The 23120-nt window shown below is 46.5% G+C and overlaps 2 protein-coding genes across 7 annotated transcripts; one reads left to right on the top strand and one right to left on the bottom strand.

Moving 5' to 3' along the window:
• Window positions 1–78: 78 nt before the first annotated feature.
• Window positions 79–13161, top strand: LOC108878092 (glutamine-rich protein 2). 6 transcript variants are annotated; one of them, XM_018668410.2, is made up of 20 exons: window positions 79–749; window positions 3504–3584; window positions 3720–3797; window positions 3903–4016; window positions 4311–4710; window positions 4857–4942; window positions 5030–5163; window positions 5312–5405; window positions 5683–5961; window positions 6105–6227; window positions 6613–6681; window positions 6896–7060; window positions 7145–7263; window positions 7754–7819; window positions 7975–8076; window positions 8298–8492; window positions 8832–8982; window positions 9081–9192; window positions 9948–10061; window positions 10156–13161. In XM_018668410.2, exons 1-20 carry the CDS (start codon window positions 360–362, stop codon window positions 10284–10286), a joined length of 3003 nt encoding a protein of 1000 aa, XP_018523926.1. In that variant the 5' UTR covers window positions 79–359; the 3' UTR covers window positions 10287–13161. The 6 variants fall into 6 exon arrangements, with proteins under 6 accessions (XP_018523926.1, XP_018523942.1, XP_018523980.1 ...); XM_018668453.2 differs by lacking the exon at window positions 79–749 and adding an exon at window positions 1083–1613; XM_018668446.2 differs by lacking the exon at window positions 79–749 and adding an exon at window positions 1083–2303.
• ubald2 (UBA-like domain containing 2) lies at window positions 12432–23100 on the bottom strand. The gene is made up of 3 exons (XM_018668508.2): window positions 22828–23100; window positions 17926–17982; window positions 12432–15780 (listed from the first exon to the last, which is right to left on the bottom strand). The coding sequence occupies exons 1-3, from the start codon at window positions 22945–22947 to the stop codon at window positions 15430–15432; spliced, it is 528 nt and encodes a 175-aa protein (XP_018524024.1). The 5' UTR covers window positions 22948–23100; the 3' UTR covers window positions 12432–15429.
• Between the last annotated feature and the right edge of the window lie 20 nt (window positions 23101–23120).

Genomic DNA, 23120 nt, shown 5'->3' with positions numbered 1-23120 from the left:
TGTTGAGAATAAACTATTTTGGCTGTTGTCATTTCATAATCCATTTTTCTTTTTGTTTTACTTTGAAGGTCAGGTTTGTGTTTCCGGTGAATCGGTCCGGTTTGACGCCGCTGACTTCTGTTTTCTCTTGAACAGTTTCACGTTCTGCTAACAAACCTCCGGGATTAACGGTGCCGGTGGGATGTTGGACACGGTTAACAACGTTAGACAAACACCAAAGTGATTTTTTATTTTTATTTTTATGTGTCATTTACTATATTTTTGTATTGTCACAGGCTGAAATTGTTAGCTAAAATAAATTTTGATAAGCTAGCTAACGTTAGCTTAACTTTAATTAACGGTTGTCTCCACAAACAAACATGTCGGAGGAGAACATCACTTTGTTTGACTTGTTAAACTTATCCATCGGGACGCCTCAGCAGGGAGCGGTGAACTTCAGCGCCCTCCACGCCCTGCTCCACGCCGTCCTGAGGCAGCTGGGTGTCCGGGAGTTGAAGATCCAGTGGAGGAACTCTCACCCCGGCGACGCGGACACCGGTGCTCCGGTGGGTGTCTCCGGTTCCAGACACTCAGGTGAGGAGCAGCTCCAGATTGAGGGGGACAGGGAGACAGAGGTTCAGCCCGGCACAGAGCTGCAGGAGCGGACAGCCTCCTCCTCCTTGGCCCCGAGCCGGTTCTCCGGCACCCCGGCGGACGGACAGTCAGAGCTCCGGTCCCGCATCCAGACCTGCGAGGACGGCGTGTCCAAGGTGAGAGAAACGACCCATTGAACCAGCTCAAATAATAACTTCAAACTCCTCAGACACGTTTTATTTTACATTTTTAATGAACCACACCAGACTCCTCAACTTTAAATCACTTCTTAAAACTCATCTTTCTTAAAAAAGGATTTTTAAAACGTATTTATTTTTTCTGTTGGTTGTTTTTATTGTTTATTATTTTTTTCTGATATTTGGAGAATTTTACCTAATCCCTACCTCCCATCCTGATGAAAGGTGAAGCACTTTGTAACCTTTTGGAAACGTTCTGAATATATAAAGTTTATTATTATTATTATTATTATTATTATTAGCTGTTTTATCTAGTGGTGAAAGAAGCACTCAGATCCTTTACTGAAGAAAACTAAGTGATACAACACAGTAAAATGACTCAGTTTCATGTTAAGTCATGTATTATCAGCAGAGGTATTACATGTAAAAATACTCCATTACAAGTAAACATGTATTTATACTTTACTTGAATATGTCCACTTTGCTTGTAAGGTACATTTGCTGACAATACTTATCTAAGAAGCATTTTAAATCCAGGACTTGTAATGGAGTATTTTTACTTTGAGTACTTCTGCTGATAATACCAACAGTCAGTAATCTGATTACACTGGACAAAGCAGATATTTCTGACCATGCCCGTGTGTATTTCATACTGTTGAGATGTTCAGGTAAGCTGCAGCAGTAGCCACACCCCTATCAGTGATGTCACACCAGGTGCTTCTCCCTCGTCAGCTGATGGAAATCACCTGTCTGACATCACTCAGATGAAAGAGCTCAGCAGCAGTTTGTTAATGTTATTTAGTGGTGAAATGTATCCTCGCCCTCCTCATTCAGTCAGACTGGGTTTGTATCTGAGCCAGCAGCGCTCTCTTCCTCCTCCTCCTCCTCTACTTCTTCTTCTCTTCCATCTCTGGCGGGCTGCGGCGAGCATTTCAGTGTCGCATTAAGCCGCTGATGACAGCAGAGCACAATAGCAGATGGGCGCCACCCTGACATCTCAAATGACCTCTGCGTGTCTCTGTTCAGGTTTCTGTCAAAGCGCCTCCAAACGAGCCGAGGAGACGTCAGCGATACTGAAAAACACAAACGGGCTGAAACGTGAAGGACGGATGTTGATCAGAGATGTTAAAGATGGAGCTGTTTGTTTTTTGTGTCACTGCCCATCACCTCCTCCTATCTCACTCCTGATCCCCCCCCCCCCCCCTCTGTGTGATAGGGGGTAATTAGTCCCCTGCAGAGACGACTCTGGTTGTCAGGGGATGAATGGCTCTCAGGTGAAAAGCAGGACATCGGGCAGGTGCAGGTGATGCTGCGTCTTTCAGAAGTCCGTCTGAATCATTCATGTCCTCATAGCCGGGGTCAGCTGGTGTATCCGCTGACTTAACCACGACCAGGTGACCTGGTGTGCCCTCGTCGAGCGGGGTGCAGCCGTTAACCTGTCAGACCAGCTGTTTTTATTGGACAGTGTTTCTCAGTGGAAACCCCAGCAGCGCCTGATGTGACGTCTCTTGTTCAAAGTGCAGCAACAATCAGGTTGGGTTAATGGCTGACTGTTGTTATACAGGAAACAGCTTAAACAGTAACAGAGGCGACTTCTTCTTCTCTCTCTGAATTCTTCTGACCTCTGTCCAGGAGCCCGATTCTGGACAGAGGTCAGAATACTCACTTATATCACTAGTGAGAAAACCACAGGTGAATCCAATCACATTTAAATTAATCTTCACACCTGCTTCACCTGTAGTCACATGTCACAGTGTCTGCAGTGAAAACTGACGTGGACATTTGGGCCAAAGTAAGTGATTAGATTTAGTGTCAGACTGAGGAGATTTATTTGAATGGTTTCAGTTTTCTTGGAGTTATAATCTTATACATTCTGATTGTCAGGTGAAATGATCGGTCAGTTCTCTACAGAGAAATAATCTGCAACTCCCTTTAGGCTTCAAAAGCCCTGTTTGTGTTGTATTGGACTGAATTATATTCATTAATTCATTTCTGTCCATTAATAAAAATGAATTAAAAACTTTGGAGGATCCACTGATGTGAACAGATGCTGCTGTGATGAAACCATAGAAACCTGTGATCGATCAGTGATTATAGAGTTTTTAATCAGTTCTTTCCTCTGAGATGAAGTCGTCTGGTCCATGCAGCTTGTTTTATAGACTTCATTTAGTTTTAAATGAAATAAAGAGTCCTGGTCTGGTGTGTGTGTGTGTGTGTGTGTGTGTGACTGCACTTATTAACCAGCTGTTAGTCATTCACACTGTGGAGCTGTGTGGGGTCGCCATGCATCATTTCATGTCCAGGCTCATTTGACACAAGTTAAACACAACCTCACATGCAGCTCAGGAATTTCCTTTGTTTCTCTCTCACACACACACACACACACACACACACCACACACTCGTAACATGTTTCTAATTTACACAGAACAAATGAAGTGTAATCGTTGACTCTGCCAACAGACCCTGACACCCCCACAGGAAGTTTAAATAACCTGGTTACAGATTATCACACATGGAAACAGAGTAACAGCCTGATCTGTCTCTTCTCTGACGTGTCGATTGTTCTTCATCCTCTTTGTCATCTCCTGTTGAATTCCTGTCTCTCTTCACCGCGGTCAGGGAGACGGTGCTATTTTAAGTTTGTCTCTCTCTGTGCAATAAAAACCTTTGGAGTCAAAAACTAATTTAAGCTGCCAAAGGTTGATCTGTCAGTGTCTGTCTGTCCTAACAGGCCATGAGGCTCATACACGAGCTCCACAACCAGAGAGACGACCTGAAGGAGGAGGTTCAGGAGCTCCACCACCAACAGAAGGTGAGACTGACACAATACTCCCCTCAGCACCGAAAAAGCCACAAAACTCCCTGAAAGCAGCTGAGTTCAGGAGCCGTGTTCCTCAGATCTCTGGGGACGTGTCGTTCATGCCGTGTGGTATTTCCCTGTGTTCAGATGGTTGGTGCTCAGGCAGAGACGGTCGCTGCAGTGGAGTCGTGCTGCCACCGTGTGGACGCTGTGGAGGAAACTCTGGTGAGTACGAGGAAGAGTTGGAGATAAACCAGTGTGTCAGCTCTGTGCGCTTCAGACTGCACTTATTTGTTTTCACCTCCTGTCACCTCGTCTGTTCTGTGGCAGAGGTCTCTGAGGGACACAGTTCAGAAGTATCCAGACCCCGAGGAGCTGAGTCAGTGCGTGACCTGGGACGTCATGCAGTCGACTCTGCTCAGCGAGAGAGAAAACATTCAGAGGGTGAGATCCAAACGCTGCTGGATGTAGGATTCAAATGATACAGCTAAACGTTCAGACCTCAGTCCTGCTCCTGTCTGGGAGTAGTTTGAATCTTCACTGTTTTGTACAGTGAGTACTGGGCTGCAGTTCTAAGTGATGGAGGCTAAAATCCACAGTGACTCTATCATTAAATAATATTTGATGTCGTATTAAAAACCTTTAAACTTGATTGGTTGAAATCTGATCAACACTCACTCCATCATCTACTAAATGAACAGAAGCCTCTGGATTCAGTCTCTTCTCTTTTTTTTCCAGGAGCTCGTGAGTTCAGGAGTCGTGGATCTGGTCAAACCCACACTCTCACCTTTCAGCTGTAACTTCACCTCTGATACCAGCACGTCCTCCTCCACCCACCCTGTCCAGGACTCCGTCAGGACCACAGCTCCAGGTCCACCAGAGATACTGACTCTGCAGGAGGCCACAGAGACCTCCTCAGTCCAGACTCATCCTGAAACCGGCCCTGTGGCTGCTGGTACGGCCCTGTCCCGAAAGGCCAGCGGCTCAGAGCGCTACTCCGAGACGGTGGAGGCTCTGAGGAACATCGGCAAACTGAAGGAGAAGTTCAGCAAGCTGGAGGCTCGTGTGGCGGCGCTGGAGGAAGGAAAGGTGGACCAGACTCAGCTGGATCAGCTCAGAGAGGTCGTCACTAACAAAGGTAATCACCTGATTCTGCTCTCTGCACTTCATCCTGTTTTAAACTGCAGATTTCTACAGATTAAATCTGTAGTGATTTAACCCTGTTTAGGCAGTAAATCCCTCCCTGACCTTCTCTGACCGTTTGATGTCATGTTTCACATTCAGGTTCTGAGGACGTGTCCAACAACCTGATGGATCAGCTGAACCAGCACAGAGCTTTGATCGACGGCCTGATGAGTGACCGGGAAAAGGTGGGTGAGAGAAACAGAGGCAGTGTCACAAACTGTCCTGCTTCTGGTTCTGGTTCTGGTTCTGATGATGTAATGGTCTGTCCTAAGCTGGACAGTTTGGAGGACATGTTTCTGAACCTAATGAACCAAGAAAGAGAGACCACGTCAGAGGCAGCTTCAGAGAGCCTGGACTCAGACAGCAAAGTCATTCATGAGCTCAGACAGCAGATCTCCTTCCTCAGGTAAAGACACAGGGACAGAGATCAGTCACCAGTTTCCCTTCACATCTGAAAACACTGGCAGCTTTTTCTGTTAAGTTTCCTGTCGGGCCTCGGTGAAGTGTTTAGGTCAGCTCAGACGTTGGTGTGTGTTTTCACTCGTCGTGTTCAGGAGGTCTGTGCAGAAACTGGAGGAGGGCATGAAGCAGCTGAGGGCGAAACAGGTTTCATCTGAGGAGAGGACAGACCGACACCTCCAAGACCAGGTCAGACAGGAAGACGAGCAGTTTAGACCTGCACACACACAGCTGTGAAAACAGATGTCTTCATCTGCAGATCTAAACTGCTGCTGCTTCCTGTTCATGTGATGTGTAGGTAGAACTGGTCTGACAATGACTCAGGCCTGAGTGAGTCACAGAAAAGTTACATCTATAAATAAAGATTCTTTTAGAGTAGAGGTAAACACGCAGATCAAAGTGTTTCCCATCTTTAATCAGATCCAGTGTCAGTACTCTAATCTGAGCTCTGTGCTCCTGACCTCAGCTGGACGACCTGCGAGGCATGCTGGAGGACATGATGCTGTCCCTGACCTCTCAGCTGTCCAGCAGCCTCCAGGACGAGGCCAGGCAGGAAGAGAGCGACGGCCAGGGCCTCAGTCAGAGCAGAGACAGAGCAGCTCTCACCACCAGCGCCGTGAACGTCGGCAGGAAGCTCAGCCGTCTGTTCCAGCACTACGAGCAGCTGCAGGACACGGTGAACAACCTGATCCAGCAGCAGACAGGAGGCAGAGCAGGGACGCTGAGGGGCAGAGAGGCGAGCCAAGTCAGTGCAGGAGGCAGATAGTCAGAGAGAGAGTGACCTCTGCACATCTGGAAGAGGCTGAACTTCAAATCGGAGAAGTGGAACAGTTATTTTTTGCCTTCTAACTCTGTGTGTGTGTGTGTGTGTGTGTGTGTGTTTGTCAGAACGTGGAGCTGGTGAACGACGTGCAGAAGGCGATTCTGCAGCTTCAGGCCGAGTGTGAAAAACTGCATGAAACAACCAGGTGTCTGCACGAGGACAACAGGCAGAAACAGAGCCACATCGAGGTGGATAAACAACTCAGCACCTTCATGTTGCTTTTTAAAGACATATTGTTCCATTTATGGAAACAATCAACAGCCACATGATGTAGTAACTTTTAAAATGAAACACATCATTTTTTGTAAATGATTAATGGACAAAAAGTGTCACAACATGATGAGAGGATTCCTCCAGAGACAGAGCTTTTTATTAAAGAGGAAGATCCAGAAACATCTCTGTATATCACTACCAGACTCCACTGACAAAAACAGGGATTTAACGAATGAAAACAAAGTCATGTCTGCTCGTCTGAGCCATAAAGAATTGACATTTGCAAGAAATAAGCAAACGAGGGAAGATGAAGTTCTGTGTGTTGATTTTCAAACGGTTTAATGTTACTGTTGAATCCAGGAGCTGTACAAGGCGACAGAGGAGCTGGAGGAGAAGAAAGCCGACAAACAGATGGTTGAGAGTGAAATCGTGAGTCGATGCTGTGTCTGTGTGAAATATACAAGATCATCACTGTTTTAATCACTTACTGCTCCTGTTTACTTCTTCAGTCTGCGACACAGAACACCTGCTTAATTATATACGTGTTCATCACTGGGTTCAAACCTTTCTTAGCTGCTGTCTAACTGCATTATTCTTTGTGTTTGCAGTATGAATATATATTGTTGTGTCTCCATCGCTGTAGAAAGCAGATAAATCTGCTCTGGACAGCAAAGTGAGCCGTCTGCAGTTTGACTCTGCCACCGAGCAGCTTAACTCCATGTTCCACGAGCTGCTGAACAAAGTGACGGGTCAGGAGCAGGACTGGCACAAAGTGGTCGACAAGCTCTCCACTGAGATGGAGTGTAAGGTACAGAGAGAGATGAGCTGTGATCGATGCCAGGCTTTGAGTGTCTGATGAAGCCACGGTGTTTGACCTCTGACCTCCTCGCAGCTGAACAGGATCGAGTTAGACTCCGTGAAGAAGCAGCTGGAGGATCGCTGGAAGAACATCCACCAGAAGCTGCAGGCTCAGGGAGCTCCAGAGCACGAGGACGCTGCCGGGATCAGAAAGTAAGTGAGTTCAGACTGCACTCATCAGGTCTGTGGAGTGAACATGTGAACACAGAGGTCAGTACAGTTCATTCACAGCCATCACATTCATTTTAGTTTGTGGAGGTGCAGCTGATGGGTAGTAAAGAGAACGTGGGGGAGTTTCCTCTGGACTCAGAGTGGAGCTGCTGCTCCCTCATGTTCAAAGGAGTCAGTTGAGGAGGTTCTGATTAAGATCCTCCTGGGCACCTTCCTCTCTAACTGAGAGGAGACCTCGGGGCAGACCCAGAGCCATCCCATGTGGCCTGGGAACGCCTCGAGATCCTCCAGGAGAGGAAGATGGTGCAGGGGAGAGACGCTGACCTGACCTGGATAAACTGGAGGAAATAGGTGGAGGGAGAAACAGTGGTTCACTAAATGAATAAATGTAAATATTAAAATCATCTCTGTGATGTGTTAAAACTGTGAGAATCAAGAAGTTCACGTCGATGTTTCTTTGTGTTTATTCCAGGCAGCTCGTGGACAGATTCCACTGCCTCTCCTGTGACCGACCTGTTGTCAAACACACCCCCGGACCGTGAGTCAACACTACAACACTGACTGATTATTAGCAGTTATGCTTTAGATTTCCACACTTGGTATATATCCAGAGTAAAATATATTTTCTTGGGGACGGGGAACCGAGCTGCTCTCTGAACTCCTCTGCTCTTGTTTGTTCTGGGGGAATAAAAGACAACTGGTGACGCTGCCGTCCACTCCTGGATTCCCCTCTCACAAGTCCATCAGGCCGTTCACCGTTTACGCTCTGGAGCAGTTTCGACAGCACTACAGGAGGTGAGGCCTCACTCTGTCTGCTGTGTCCTCTGGTCGCCAGCAGGTGGCACCAGAGTCCGTTTTGTTTTGTACAGAACTCCTTTAAAATCACAGCTGTAAAAACAGGAGGTTAAAACTTTAAGCAGACACGACCACACACACACACACACACACACCTTCAGAGTAGAGGTATTGGTATTCTCAGTCTCCAGTCTCTCTGAAAGCCGCTCTCACCGTCTCAGCCTGAAACCAGGGACCAACCGCTACAACTTTGACGTAGCTAACTCTGGCAGGAGAAGGGAGCAGCTTCAGAGGAGCCACGCTGTGATGTGCAGGCAGATAGAGAGCGCGCAGAGACACCTGAAACGCTGCAGCCAGGACACCACGACCGACAGCCCGAACCAGAACCAGAACCAGAACCAGCAGGGAGTCCAGCAGTGAGTCAGGGCCAGGACAGGTTAAAGGATAGATTCACATCTTCTCAGGTTGTCAGGCTGTTGTCATGACTGAGTCTCCAAAGTTAAGATGAAATTCCCTCTTTGATGGAGACAGTATCACAGAGGGAACGTTTTACTCAAACACTTCAATGTGAATCTATCCTTTAGGAGTGTTTCCTGTTTAGATGTTGAGGTTTAAGACGAGATCATACTGTAACGATAGTGGTATTAAACAGAAATCAACTTTACATCAACGTCTCCAGGTTGAAAAAAGAAAAGCTGCAGACTCGCTTTTTCTTTGTCCCTGTGTCTTGATGTTTTTCTGTGTCCACGTGTCAGTGAACGCATCGCCGAGCTGACAGACTACAGTCACCTGGCGGTGTCGCGGAGCTGCGGGGGGAGTCACACGGTCACCTCGGCCGGCCAGCGACGCACCGGCCTGCAGTACATGAAGCACCACGGCCAGCCTGAGGTGGACGGAGTCATTCAGGTACAACACACAACAGCCGACACACTGACGGAGTGTTTTCACTTTTAACATGCCAGAAACATCTGATTAATAACCATCTGTGTGTGGGTGTGGGTCAGTCGGAGGAGGTTGACATCATCGGACTGGACGGCCATATTTACAGAGGTCGCCTGAACCCGTCAGCCAACAGAAACACAGAAACTAAACTACCTACAATCTCCACCAAAGACGGTAAATTTACTGTTTGTTCCTGATGTGACTCATCATCAGACTGTAGCTCTGTTAATGATGGACATTTCAAACTGGATTCAACCACAGAAGTGAGTCTCTCAAACAGTGAATTAATACAAATATGAAGAGAAGAATTAATCTAAAAACAGATTGAACTTCATTCAGTGGGTGAATAATGTATTGATTTCACTGTGAGCATCTTTTTCCTACAGTCTCTGAAGAGATCAGGTTGTGTGCCTCTAAATGTAAAACTCATGCAGATCATATTTTAGCTTCTGACACATGAAAATCATGTAGTTTTAACAGGTTGGTGTGTGTTAATGTGTGTGTGTATTTCCTCGATGTGTTTAGTAGGAGAGCTTTTGTCTGGTTTGTTTTGTATCTTTGTTTTAAGGACCTCTTTGAAAATGAGAGTTATCCAACTAAAACATGTCTCCTAACTCCAGGAAATAGTTTAGAAACAGAGACCGTTTTGTTTCTAAGATGTTTCTGAATCATTGTGAACTCAGTGTTATAGAGACAGCAGCAGACTGTTGAGACAGTTTTTCAGTTCTTCCTCTTAAACATTTTATTCAGCTGTAGCTGCAGGGAGCAGCTCTTTGAACCAGACTAAAAGCTAAAGGTTAGAAGGTGTGTGTGAGACATGAAGAACCTGCTGAGGCTCTCAGCCACTGATTTATGACGACACATGTCACGCAGAGTATTCTGGGTTAAAAATGTCAAAGTCGTTGTTGCTGTGTTTCTGACGACCGCAGGCCTGTGCAAGATTAAAGACAAAGCCAAATGTTCCCCGTCACACAAACCTGCTGCTTCTCCAGAGGCGCTCCATCACCTCCACAGTGCCAAGAGCGCCCAGTGCAGCCGCTCAGGTGAGTCAGGTACAGGTGTCAGAGCTGACCCACCTCTCTCCTCTGTCAGTGCATGTAAGGCTCACTCCTCCTCCTCCTCCTCCTCCTCCTCCAGCCTCCAGCAGCTCGGGTCGGGACTGGCCGGTGTCGACTCTGGGCTGCACGTCTCAGAGCTCCATCGCTCAGGCTTCAGCTGCAGCAGAGAGAAGCGCAGAGCCTCAGGACGACCAGCAGGCCGACCTGTAGGAGGCGCCAGAGAGCGGCCGCACTGTTTCTGATATGTAATAAACTTCTGCAGGGAGAGAGGGTCACCTGCCGGAGGTAACCAGTTTTATTTATCCATTTAAAGCTGATTATTATCGACATGTTTTTACACTACACGTCCCATAAATCACCTGTCCAGCACTGAAATCTTCTATTTTAATATATTTAAGTTCTGTGATCAGCCACTTTCAATATTGTTATTATTAGTGCTAATAATAACAATAGATGTTAATAAACTGAGTGTAAATTTGATCACTACCTGTTGCACCAGAGGATTTTTCCAACAAACAGTGATGAGACAGTGAATATAAGAAGGTAATGACAAGATTTTACTCTTTAAAGAATTTCTGCTAATAAACCACAGCTGCTGCTCCTGAACCAAACACTGTAAACACAGCAGAGCGTAAAACCATGTGGTGTTCCCCTCATCTGTCAGGAGGCCAACAAACCTGGATGTTGCATCATGAGGGGAAACACATCACTGCGATCAGCAGAAATGTACTTCCTGTTCCCAGAAACATCAGACTGAGAGCAGGAAGGACACGTTAGCAGGGAGGGAGTGAACTCGGTTTGAAGTGTGGTCACAACTCGCTCCCAATCGTTTCCTGTCATTCAAGACTTTGGTTTGAAGTCTGTGGTTGATGATCTACACACCTCATTTCTCTTATTACCTTATTCTGATATTTGGTATTGAAAATGTTAGACTGAGTATTTTCAGTAACTAAATACATTTACAACTTTGAGGTACTTTACTGGAGTATTTCTATTTTACTTTACTTAAATCAGAGAGCTTTAACTTTTTAATTTTACTTTCATCTGACTCCTGCAGCAACAAACTGCTTTTCAGACGAAGATTTGACATAAAATATCAATGATTATCTGATTAAAGTAAAAATACTGCTTTACACTAAAAACACACCTGAAATAAAAGCAGTATTAGCAGTAAAATGTACCTGTAATTCACAGTAATGTAACTTTATTTATGCTTCATGTGGAGCTGAGAAAACCAGCTGATGTGAACCTTTCACACATTGATTGTCATTTATTTCAGGATTTACAGCCACAAACAGGTTTTCATGGAAACAGACTGGATTCTAGTTTGACTTCTAATGGTTTTACTGTGTGTGTAAATAGTGGTTATCTGATCTTGACAACCTCAGACTGTTCTACAGTATAATCAGTGATTAGTATTGAAGATTTGCTGCTGGTGTAGTTTTTCTCAGCAGCTTCAGACTCAGAGTTTTCTGGTGTAAAGAGGAAACTGAACGTGTGAGATAAAGACAGTTTTAAAAGTTCTCAACAAAAAACTCAGAATTCACAGAATATTATCAAAACTAAAAGTTCAGGCTGTGCAGTGAAATTATTCCTCATTAAATCTGACTCATAGAAGCTTCAGCAGCTTTTTACTGTCGGACTGAACCACATCTGTTTTCCTTTCTGTCTGAAATATTATTTACTTTGACCTTAAATAGTCACTGAAATAAAATCTTTAATAGTTGAAGGGTAGAATGAATGTATCAGGAATAATGGGTCTCATTCCTCCTGTAACACAGAGCGCTCTAATATCAGAGTTTATATTTGTCAGCACGTCAGCTTCTCCTCTTCCAGCTGTTTTTCATCTGTTTAATCAGCAGCTTCCACTGATCTTTAGGTCTGATTACAGCTGATTTACTGTCTGTTAGACTGATTATAGATGATCAATAGGAGGCTTAAAGTTTAATAAAATAGAAAAATGGGAACATCCAGTAAAGTACTTGAGTAAATGTACTTAGTTTCTTTCCTCTGCTGCTCTGAGTCGTTTTGTCCTTTAGCAAAGATTAGAGAAAAGTAAACACATTAAACAGGAGATGTTTTACTGCAGTACTTTAACTACATGAAGCTGATAGTACTCGTGTACTTTTACAGAAGTAGGTTCGTCATAGCAGCAGTTCATTAACTCCCCTTCTGTCACTGATGGTAAGTCTCCACTTCCTCTTCGATCAGTTCGACACTACGACCACATCCTTCCTCAACCTTCAGCCTCCTCAGTTCAGGGAAGTTTCTCAACCGTCCGTTAACTTTCAGTTAAAACCAAAACAAGAGTGATGATCAAAGTGTGTGAGCAGCGACACACACAGACACAGGACGTAGCAGATCATACCTTGTTTTATTAAACATATAAATACAAATTTGAACAGAGGAAAATGAACACAAAGAGAGAAATCTCTAGAAAAGAGCCATGGATTAGAACAGAGTGAATATCTGAGGGTCCATGAGAAAAAACACCGTCATCCAAGTGATAAAGAGCAACAACAAAAAAAGATTGAATGGGAGGTAAATCATCACCCAGTTTAAAATCCTCAGGGTGACACATCAGCTGTGTTTTACTGTTTTAAAATGTGGTTAGAGACTCAGAGCTAAACCCAGTAATCCACCCTGCAGGAAGCTCGTTCAGACTCCAGACCTGCAGCCAGGTTCATTACAGTCCACAACAACAAACCAGTCAGGAGCTAAGACCACCCCACAGACTCCACGTTCGCCTCGACTTGTCCACAAAGGAAAAATCTGCCCTCGGGCCACAGAACACTGCAGCGAAAAGCCTCTGATTTAAAGGACCATACCGCTGTTTCTACACGTTTCATTACCTCTGAACCGTTCAGGAATTTTTAGGTATTTTTCTGTCGTTCCAGGCGTCCAGTCATTTCAGCGTGGTATGAAAATCAGCTCGTAGCTGTGTGTAATCCACCACAGTGAACATCAAGTCTGCAGTCGTCTCTATCAGATTCTATCAGAGATTCGATCAGTCCATCGACAGAAAACCAATCAATCGTTTGAACTCATGGTTCCAGATTTAAAACGTGGGAGTTGCTGCTTCAACTCGTTCATGAGAGTAAACTGAATATTTCTCTGTTCTGTTGGTCGAACAACAATAAAAAAGACACCTGATGTTTTTAAAAAAGCTGTCTAAACTTTTCAAACCAATCAACACTTAAACTGCATTAATGTTCAGTGCAAAAACACGAGGAAGTCCACGGCTGCCTGGAACAACAGGAAAACAACCTGTGTTCAGAGAGGTGGGAAGTTTGTAAAAACAGGGGAACAGGCCTTTAAAGAAGCTAAATGAACAGAGACGTTCTGCAGGACGACTCTGCTGGATGCTCAGAGAAAAGAAACAGCTGAGATATCAGTCACTCCTGCACTGAACGTGAGCAGGAACAAACCTGCTGCTGGACAGTAGAAACAGAGACAGGAAACAGCTGACTGTTTTGATGTCGTGGCGTTAATGGGACACAGCGAACAGAGAGTCTGAGGTTATTTCTGTGGATCTGAACAATCATTCAGGACTCTGAACTCGTATCAGGTCTGAGGAGACGCAGGTTGTGGATCCCCCCCCCCCCTCGTTAGACAAGTCTGTAGTTGGGTTTCTGCTTGTTTGAACCCTCTGATCCTGTCTGTGAATACATTCAGAGCCTCTCCCATCCACACAGACAGAGGTAGGAGTGGTTGAGCGTCTGAAAGGTTGTGTGGAAAATCACTGAGTCGCCCTCTGAACCCTCCACACACACACACACATGGCGGAGGTCCCGGCAGCTCGTCGCCCATCGACGTCAAAATATTCTCAAATCAGATTCACGTGTGTTTTTTTTGTTTTTTTTTCCTGTGAGTCCATCTGCGCGTCATCGTCTGAAATCTTTTGGCTGAGGTTTTATTTACAACTGCCTCTCATTATTAAAAGTGGACAGGAAATCAATCAGCGAGGTCTCTGGCCCCGAGTCGTCGCTCCAGCAATCAGGAGAATGAAAAACGTTCCTCCAGCTGAATCTGCAGCTCGGCGACGACGAGCCAACGCTAAAAAAAAGTCTCTTCTTTTACAGTCAAAACAGAAACGACATAATAAACGTGGCAGCTCTTCGTCTTATTGCAAACTTCACCAAACTCCATCACAACTTGACTTTACTCCTCATCCACCGTGTGTTCCACCGGAATCACACAGAGAAGCTTCCGGGTTTTCCAGAAATCTCATGTTGTGACTAAGATGGCTGCCAGAGAAGACACATCTGTACAAACATGTTCTAACAAATTACTCAGGTCAGGAGTTTCACTTTGAATCTGTCGTCTGTTAAACGCCAAAAAAAAAAAGTCTGAAAAGTTTTGTTCAAGAAGAAAAATGGTTTGAAAACATCTCGTTAAAATGATGATTCAGAAACATTCAGGAGGAAAACAGCCTGTGCTGTAGGTGAAAAATAAAAAGCTTTAAAGTTTCCTGATTGAAGAGTTAAAAGGTTAAATAAGAAGAATGCTCGTTTCCTTCAGAGGTTTTTACGTTGTCTTTGTCTCCAAAGCCTGAAGACGACGACATTCGATTATTAAAAGCTCTGACTGTGGAAGAATAAGTATCTTTAATTTCTCAGTTCTTGTAAACTCCTTAGAAAACAATGTTAAATTCATTCATTGTCACATTAAAATAGAGAAATAAGTGGGTTTAGTTTCTGGTCGTTCACCTCAGAGCAGCACTAACTGTTCATATCTGTCAGGAAATCAGAAGCTTTTCTCTGTGATTCAGGTGTAAAGATCACACGAGGCACAAACTGGAGAAACTGCACAGCCACAGTTAAGTTTCACTCTGAGAAGCTGTAAGTGAAACTCTATGGCTGCACATCACCCCCCCTCCCTGTCCCCATCCTCCACACTAACCTGTGGTCCCTCTGTTTATCTGCTGGTTATTGCCAGATTCTCTCTGAACCCTACGAAAGAGTCGTCTCTAAAGAATAAAAATCACAGAGCACTTCAGCAGATCTCATGGCTCCTATCCTCGGTAAGTGCTCTGATGGGTCCTGCACTTGGTTGCATTGATTTACCCCCCCCCACCCCAAACAAAGTGTTTTGTGTTCAGTCCAGCCTTTCTCCTCCGGGTTCTTCCTCGGCTTGGATGATGACGTGATGAAGACGGAGAGGAAAAGTGTCAAACAGCTCGTCTTCAGAGAAACAAGAAGGAAACAGCAGAGTTTGTCTTTTTCCAAACGAGTTCTTCCTCTCGTTCCACACATGAGCCCCCCCACCCCCCACCCCCACCCTCCTGCTCCAAAAACAGATTCATTTGGCTACAGGTGAACCTCCCTCCCTCCCCTCATCCCGCCGCTCAGTCTCATCTCTGGCCGTGGAGCGCCGATACGACGGGGGGCTGCTGGGCGCCGCTGGGCTGAGAGACGGGCGGCCACATGGGAGTCTGTTGCATGTGGTAGTGGTGGTGGTGCATGTGGTGGCCGGTGGGCGACGACGGGGGCAGCCAGGCCGGCTGGTGGCTGGGCGGCGACGAGGCCCAGAAGGAGCCGAAGCCCGGCGTGGAGGAGGGGACCGGCGGGGAGCAGGCCATGGACGCCTGGGAGGGGCCGCCGCCGGTGCCGGGGCCACACTCGGACGCACGCAGCTTGGAGAACATGGTGATGGCGTCAGGGAAGTTTGGCGGCGTGGCGGGAGTGTTTCTGGGAGTACACATCTGAGGGGAGAGAAGAAGAAGAGGAACATTAACGTTAACTGATTCAACTCATCACAGATCTGAAGGACTTTCTCTGAGCTCGATGAGTCCGATACGTCCCACTGTGTCAGCAGGCAGTGAAGGCAACACTTAACAGAACCACAAAGACTAAATGAACTTCCTTTAATCTGCAGCCTGTGTTCTCCAACTGTAAAGATCCTCTGCTCCGAGCAGAACAACTTCAGCAGCAATCATTGAACACACACACACACACACACACACACACACACACACACACACACACACACACACACACACACACACACACACACAGATCAGGTGGCAGCCAGAAATAGAGGAGGAGACCTCTCAGCTGTGCAGCAGGAGGCCGGGGGGGTAAAGTCACATCCAGGCAAACACACACTCAGACATGTGACTACACACACACACACACACACACACAGAAGCCACAGCAGCTATAACTCAGTCAGTACAGAACATTTATTTAAACTCTGTTTCCTGTCTCCTCACTTTAACTGTGACTCTTTGTCTCATTACACTTTATTTATTTACTCCGTCCCTTCATGGTTTTTAAAGCTCGTTATCTCTGCTGACGACTGATGGAGTTTTCATTATGGAACACTGAGTCTCCTTCAGAGAAGGAGGTTTTCATGTTGTAGATCATTTTCAGCTGACGTTGGTGTAAAAACGTGCTGAATGTGTTTATTAATGTCGGTGAACAGGATCAGAAATATACAGTAAACACACTGATGTTAGGAACCTGCTGATGACTTCAATCCTAATGTTTGAATGGATGATGGCACCAGATACATGGAGCATTACAACAGTAGATTAAAGTGAGGAGACAGGACTCCACGCTTCCTGCTTCCTCCACCACAGGACAGGAACGACGAGTAACACACACACACACACACACACACACACACACTCAGTAGTACTACACTCGTGACCCTCATGTACTGCCTCCCAGCAGACGCCACGCTGCAGAGCCGGTTCTCTGTCAGACTGCTGACCTGACTGATCCAGGACCAGGTCTCAGCAAAGAGTTCATCTTTGATCACAGCTCGTTACTGCTGCAACACTCAGCTCTTTCTCCTCTCTCCAACCCAACACAGCTCCATGATGGCCCCCGAGGGCCGGGGGGGGTTTGTGCTTGAAATGGAAACAGCTGTCACTCTCCTCTCTCCGTCTCCCAGACCTCGGCAGCCCTGAACTCCTCAGAGCCTCGGGCGACATGATGTCACTGCACTGCACCCAAAATAATAACAAACCCCGGCCGCCGCCTCTCACACACTTCCTCGCTCCTCCCACAGCAACGGAGAGGCACGTACGCCGACACAGGAGGAGGAGAGGGGGAGAACAGGCTGCAGATGTCGGCTCCTGAACCATGAGGATCGGACCGATCTCAGGACGCAGCACGAGGATTCAGACGTGTGACGATGAAGACACGGGACCACACACAGCACCTCTGTGAACACGCTGACGTCTGCTCAGCCTCACAGTCATCACTTCATTCATCTGAGCTGAGCTTTTCAAGTGAAGCGTCTTCATAAGCCAGGCTGCACACACACACACACACACACACACTTCCTTATAACACAGAGACTTTCCTAATCTGTAATCACATCCAGACGCACCCTGGGACGTGGAGTCCAGACAAAGACAGAGAGTGGTTTGGTTTCAGAGGGCAGACGCTGTCACTGATCATCAGAATAAACTGATCAGTTTGTTGGAGGAAACAGCTGCTTTGAGATTCAGGTTCAGCTGAATGAAGGTTTATCTGAGGACTGACCTCATGTCACTGACATGTTCACATTTCATCTAAGGTTTACGTCTGTTTGGATCTGGTTTTACAGGCAGAGGTGTGGATGGAGACCCGGGTCCAAACAGGTTCTGTGGGAGGCTCTCTCCCACTCTGCAGGTCCTATTTACAGGCTCCAGACCGACCACGTCTGCAGCAAAACCAGGACCAAACAAGACCGGGTTCAGTGCTTCTACTCGTCCTAAACCCTGGACTCCTGAGTCCAGCTGGTCTGTAAGGACCAGCTGGTCCTGCTGAGTCCAGCAGGTCAGTGGGTGCATCCATCGCACCGTCCAGTACGAGAGGATCGGCCTTTTCTGTTCAGAGGAAGCAAATGCACTTACCATCTGGTGGTGGTGACTGGGGATGTTCGCCTCCTGGAAGAAGGAGCTTAAAGCCGTCTGCAGAGAGAGAGAGGAGGAGGAGGAGGAGAGAGGAGAGAGAGAGAGAGGAGAGAGAGAGGAGGAGAGAGAGGAGGAGAGGAGAGAGAGGAGAGAGAGAGGAGAGAGGAGAGAGAGGAGAGAGAGGAGAGAGAGGAGAGAGAGAGAGGAGAGAGGAGGAGGAGAGAGAGGAGAGGAGAGAGAGAGAGAGAGAGAGGAGAGAGAGGAGAGAGAGAGGAGAGAGAGAGAGGAGAGGAGGAGGAGGAGAGAGAGGAGAGAGAGGAGGAGGAGAGAGAGAGAGGAGGAGAGAGAGAGGAGTGTTATGATCACTTTGATTCATTTTAATTAAAAGCCGACAACATGCAGGAGTGAAGAGGTCAAACATTTCCCTCTGACTTCAGAGGAAGACCAGCCCTCCCTCCCCCGGGTCAGTTAACACGCCAGGTCACATGATCTCAGGGTTAAAACCATTATCTCTGCGCTGGGATCTGAAACAGTTTGACCACAGAGCTTCAGGCTGAGCAAAGTTTCATCTAAAAACAGGAGAAACAAACGTCCATCTTGTTCCCACTGGACTCTCAAGTCTGTTTATCAGTGGCCTGTTTTTCTGACCTCCTTCAGTTTGTGTGGGTGGGACAGGAAGGAGGTTTGGTTCATCGAAAACACAGTCGAAACCCACAGATACTCACTCTAACTCTAATTCCACAGAAAACCAGCAAATATTTACATTCAGACAGAATCTGTGATATTTAAAGCAAATTAAAAATGAATGAATCCATCAGAATCAGAGTCTGCTGCTGGAGGCTGAGAAGTGGACAGGGTGAAAATCAGAGACGTTCTAAAAATGTAAACAGCAGGTTTCACAGCCGCCTCTCTGTGCAAACAAGGAAATGAGTTGGCTCCTTGTATTGTCCCTCTTTGTTGTGAACGTAGCCGAGGCCTGTGCGAACAAAAACACACCCCATGACCTCGAACAGAAACAACGGGCCGATAACTGAGTGAGCCTGAACACACCAGGGAGCTGCTTTTTCCTCCGAATAGGAGAAAACATTCCAGGGAATCTGACGACAGACTGAGTCATTGGGGGGGGGGGGGGTCGTTCTTTAGGTAGAAACTAATCAGTGTGTGAGGAACTTTTCCAGCTTCATCCACACTGATGACTCTCACTTTTCCAGCTTTAAACTCTGTTGTTTTAGTTTGGAAACGATGACACGTTCACTTCCTGTTTATGTTGACGTGTCCTTCCCTGATTCGTTATGCTCCTATCATGTGACCATTTTGCGTAAGAAAACAAAGAGCGTTAGCCTCGACATCAGCTAGCATGTTAGCATGTTAGCTCTTCCTGTTGTCAGTGTGTTTCTGGTTAAATGTCTGAAATAAGGTCTGTGGTTTTAACACAAGCTCAAGACATTTTCAGGTTTGATTCTCCAACATAAAATGGGTCAGTAAATCCCCCACTCCTGATGTTTGAAGCTTTTACGTGTCTTAAAAAAGGCGGTTGCTAACGAGTGTCTAAATGAGACTACAGAGGTTGTCGGGGACGTTAACATGAAAACCCAGCTACTCACCAGTCCACCTTTACAGCCTCGTTGTGTTTCTACTCACGCTCTTTCAAACTCTCACTAACTTTCTAAGAAGAAAGGCTTTTGGAGAAGAGCTCAGAGCTAAATGAATGTTTCAGAATCACTACACCCTCGTCTTTCATCACGGTGGTTTCCCTGCTGTGTTTATTAAGGCTGCAGCTTCAGAGTTCAAGGTGACGTCTTCAAATGTTTCGTTTTCTTTGACCAACAGAAGAAAATCCAAACATCTTCTGTTTACTTTGATTAAAACCAGTAAATCCTCACATTAGAGAAGCTCGGGCACAAAGAGGTTTTGACTTTGTTTCACTCTGATTTGAACATTAACCACTTGTTTCAGCTCCACATGTAAACACCTGATTATTTTACGAGGCTTCTCCTCAGTCATTAATGTTTAACTTTATTTTCTTGTGCTGAGTTTATGAGCACGAGCTGCTGTTTGAATAAAGTTTACTGAGGTTTTAAAAACAGCCTCGGTGTGTTTCTACCAGAACAGAAAGTATCAGAGAGCGTGAGCTTGTTTTACTGCTCAGCGTAGCCTCCATTTCCCTTCACTCGAGGCCTCTTTTCTTGCCAACGCTTCAATGAATGCAGTGGTTTCCCTCCCCCCTCCTCTCTCTCCTCCCTCTCCTCCCCCACAGTCTGGTTGTTTGACAACAGCAGCGGCAGTGCAGGAATGTCTGCCGTACAACGTGACACACATATCAAAGTGTGAAAGTGCTTTGCTGCTGTTGCCGTACAGAGAGCGAGCGGCTCGTCGCCGTTCTTTGTCTCCTCTGGGTTTGTTGTGCAGGAGCTGGTTCGCTGAGCGTCACTCTGATGTCAGCTCACATTTCCTGCTGCTGTAAACACACACTCTGACTGAGCAGCATTTAAACCCTCCTTCACTGAAGACACAGCTCAGAGAGGAGACGTTTCAGCCGCTGCTGACAAACCTGACTCTCATTCAGTCTGTTGTTGCCCAAGTGTTGATGACACATTTATTACTGAGGACAAAATGTACGTCTGCAGTCGTAAAAATGGAACTTCTGTTTACAGCAACGAGGAAAACACAAACGTAACTCAGTGTTGCTGAATGTCTTCATGTGTCTGACATAAGAGCAGCTGATGAATCAATGAGGCGGAAATTCAACCAGAAAAGAGTTTACACCTCAGTTAAAACCCAGATTATTATGGTCCCACAATGAGCAGGTAACGCTGCGTTCAATGACCCTCACAGCAACAACAGCTTGTTGTGTTTGTATGTTTTCACAGCCTCTGGTCACAGGACACTTTGTTCTCTTTACACAGCAAACACAACACCAGAATAATGAACTTTTAAATCATCTGGACGATGCGTTCGAGGAACCAAACACAGACAGACATTAGTTCACAGGTTAACTAACATTCACTGATCCAGCTTCTTAAAGGAGAGGACTTTCTGTGATACGATGACGAGATGAAGGTGAAAGTGAAAGGATGAGGTGGAGGCACATTGTGGTGAGTTTCCATGTGTGAGGAGTTTTTTTAAACCTTCTCTCACTACTGTTTCCTTTTTCTTTATTTCTCAGAAACTCTCTGGTCGACTGCTCTGCTTTCTGTGTTTCTGACTCACAGCTCTGCTGTTATATCTCAATATAAAGCTATTTGTTCCCATCCACAGGAGAGGTCAGAGGTCAGAGGAGGGGACAGGTGGTGTCTCACACATGGGGCACTTCATCAGGGTGGATGTTTGGTGCCTGATTCAAAATGGCTGCCACCACTGATTATTTTCATCTTGATTATTAGCAGCAGATAAAATACTTAATGTCAGAAAATGAGGAAAACTGAGAAAATATTTCCTCTGTTCAGCAAACAACCTGAAACCTAAAGAGGTTTAACTTAGAAACACAAATCCTGGTCAGTGTTCAGCACCTTCAGCTTCCTATAAAATCCACGATAATAAATCCCTCATTTACCTCAGAGGACTCTCTAACCTTTACGACAGCTGAGCCTCTGATTCAGAGCAGGGTGTGGTCTCTGAGGACTCACCTGTGACCAGGTGACATAAAGGTGAGTGACTCACTGCAGTGACACAACAATGGTCTCTAAACACAAGAATCAGCTACCAGACGTGTTCTCAGCTTTCACTCCTTCCACACGACACAGGAGACACAAGCTGAGACTTATTGATTATCAGAACAGGTACAGATCTGTTTCCTGACCCATCGATTGATCTTTACAGCTCCGCTCCACCAACAGAACCACAGTCAAACCCAGGATGAAACACTGTGACTCTCAGCTCCAGAGAGGATCTGATCCTCCCCCTCCCTCCCTCCGGTGAACCACCTGGCCCCCGGGCCCTGACCCCTCGGCCTCAACAGATTGGTCATTACAGCGGACGGAGGTGTGGTCTCCCAGGAACCATCTGGAAGCTCAGGCTGGACGTCAGAGATCCTTCAGGTGTCTGTCAGCTGCTCTGAGTCCAGGCAGGAGCTGTCTGATGACCGTCTCTGCTCGGTCAGTTAGTGATGTATTCTCTGTCCTCTGCAGCTCTAACACTCATCACACTTTAACATGAAACCCAGAGATGTTCAGTTTCCAGCAGCAGATTAACGGCCTCATCATTTCAGCTTTAAATAACTGTTAATGGCACAGGAAGGCTGAGCTGTATGAGCACAGCTGGAAGGATAATGCATCTTAATCAGTCTATATATAACTGAACAGGCCTGGGATCAATGTCAGAGCACTGAGCTCAGCGCTGACTCAGACCTCTATGTTTCCTCCTGTAAAATGAGCAGGAATCAAACTACCAGCTGTAACTGCTGGTGAACAGAAAACCATCAAACTGTTTTTCAACAAACCAGTCGGACCTGTAGTTTATACTGTGAGCGTGTTATCAGTCGGGCCTGTGACGAGGTGACACCAGTGTTTTGGCTTGAAGATAAAGCCGTTTGTTTTTCAGGGACAGACATTAAAGTGTGGAACAAAGAGGAGTGAGACGGACCGACATGTCTGAGAGAGGCCGGTTCCTGCAGCCCGCAGCCCGGCTGACAGCTCTGAGCTCCGCGGTGACGCGGTGGATTCCTGTGGAGAATGTAAACAAAAACGGCCGCTGAGCGCAGCACCACGTCCGCACTGCTAAGCTAACGTTAGCCTCGGGAGCGCATGGTGGCGGAGCAACAGAAAACAACAAAAAAAACACCGACACAGCGGCTGCGCTTCAACCCGACCACGGTTCATGTGCAGCCGGGAGCGTGAATAACAGGACACCCCGGGGAGGACGCTAACCGCGGCTGGAATAAACCCCCACAGCGTCCGGACTCACCTCGAACTGCCAGTGGGCCGCCTGGAGGAGCTGCTTCGCCTGATCCGCGGCGCAGCCGGCCGTCAAAACAAACTGGTTGATCATCACCTGATGCCTGAGTTCGTCCATATTCACCGACATGGCCGCTTTCCACGCAACGCGCCGCCGCTTTAACACCGAAAACAAAAACAAAAAAACTGAAATGTGGACTCGGATCGACTCCTGAGAACCTTCAGACCCAGCCCGTCTCCGTCCGGCTCCCACCGCTGAGTCTCCGCAGCCTCCGACACTAACAACAATATTCTCATGTCATC

This window comes from Lates calcarifer, linkage group LG11 (genome assembly GCF_001640805.2).
Source record: "Lates calcarifer isolate ASB-BC8 linkage group LG11, TLL_Latcal_v3, whole genome shotgun sequence".
In the NCBI taxonomy this organism is placed as follows: domain Eukaryota; kingdom Metazoa; phylum Chordata; class Actinopteri; family Centropomidae; genus Lates; species Lates calcarifer.
The sequence above is the reverse complement of the archived record's forward strand: the minus strand, read 5'-3'. Positions and strand labels throughout refer to the sequence as shown.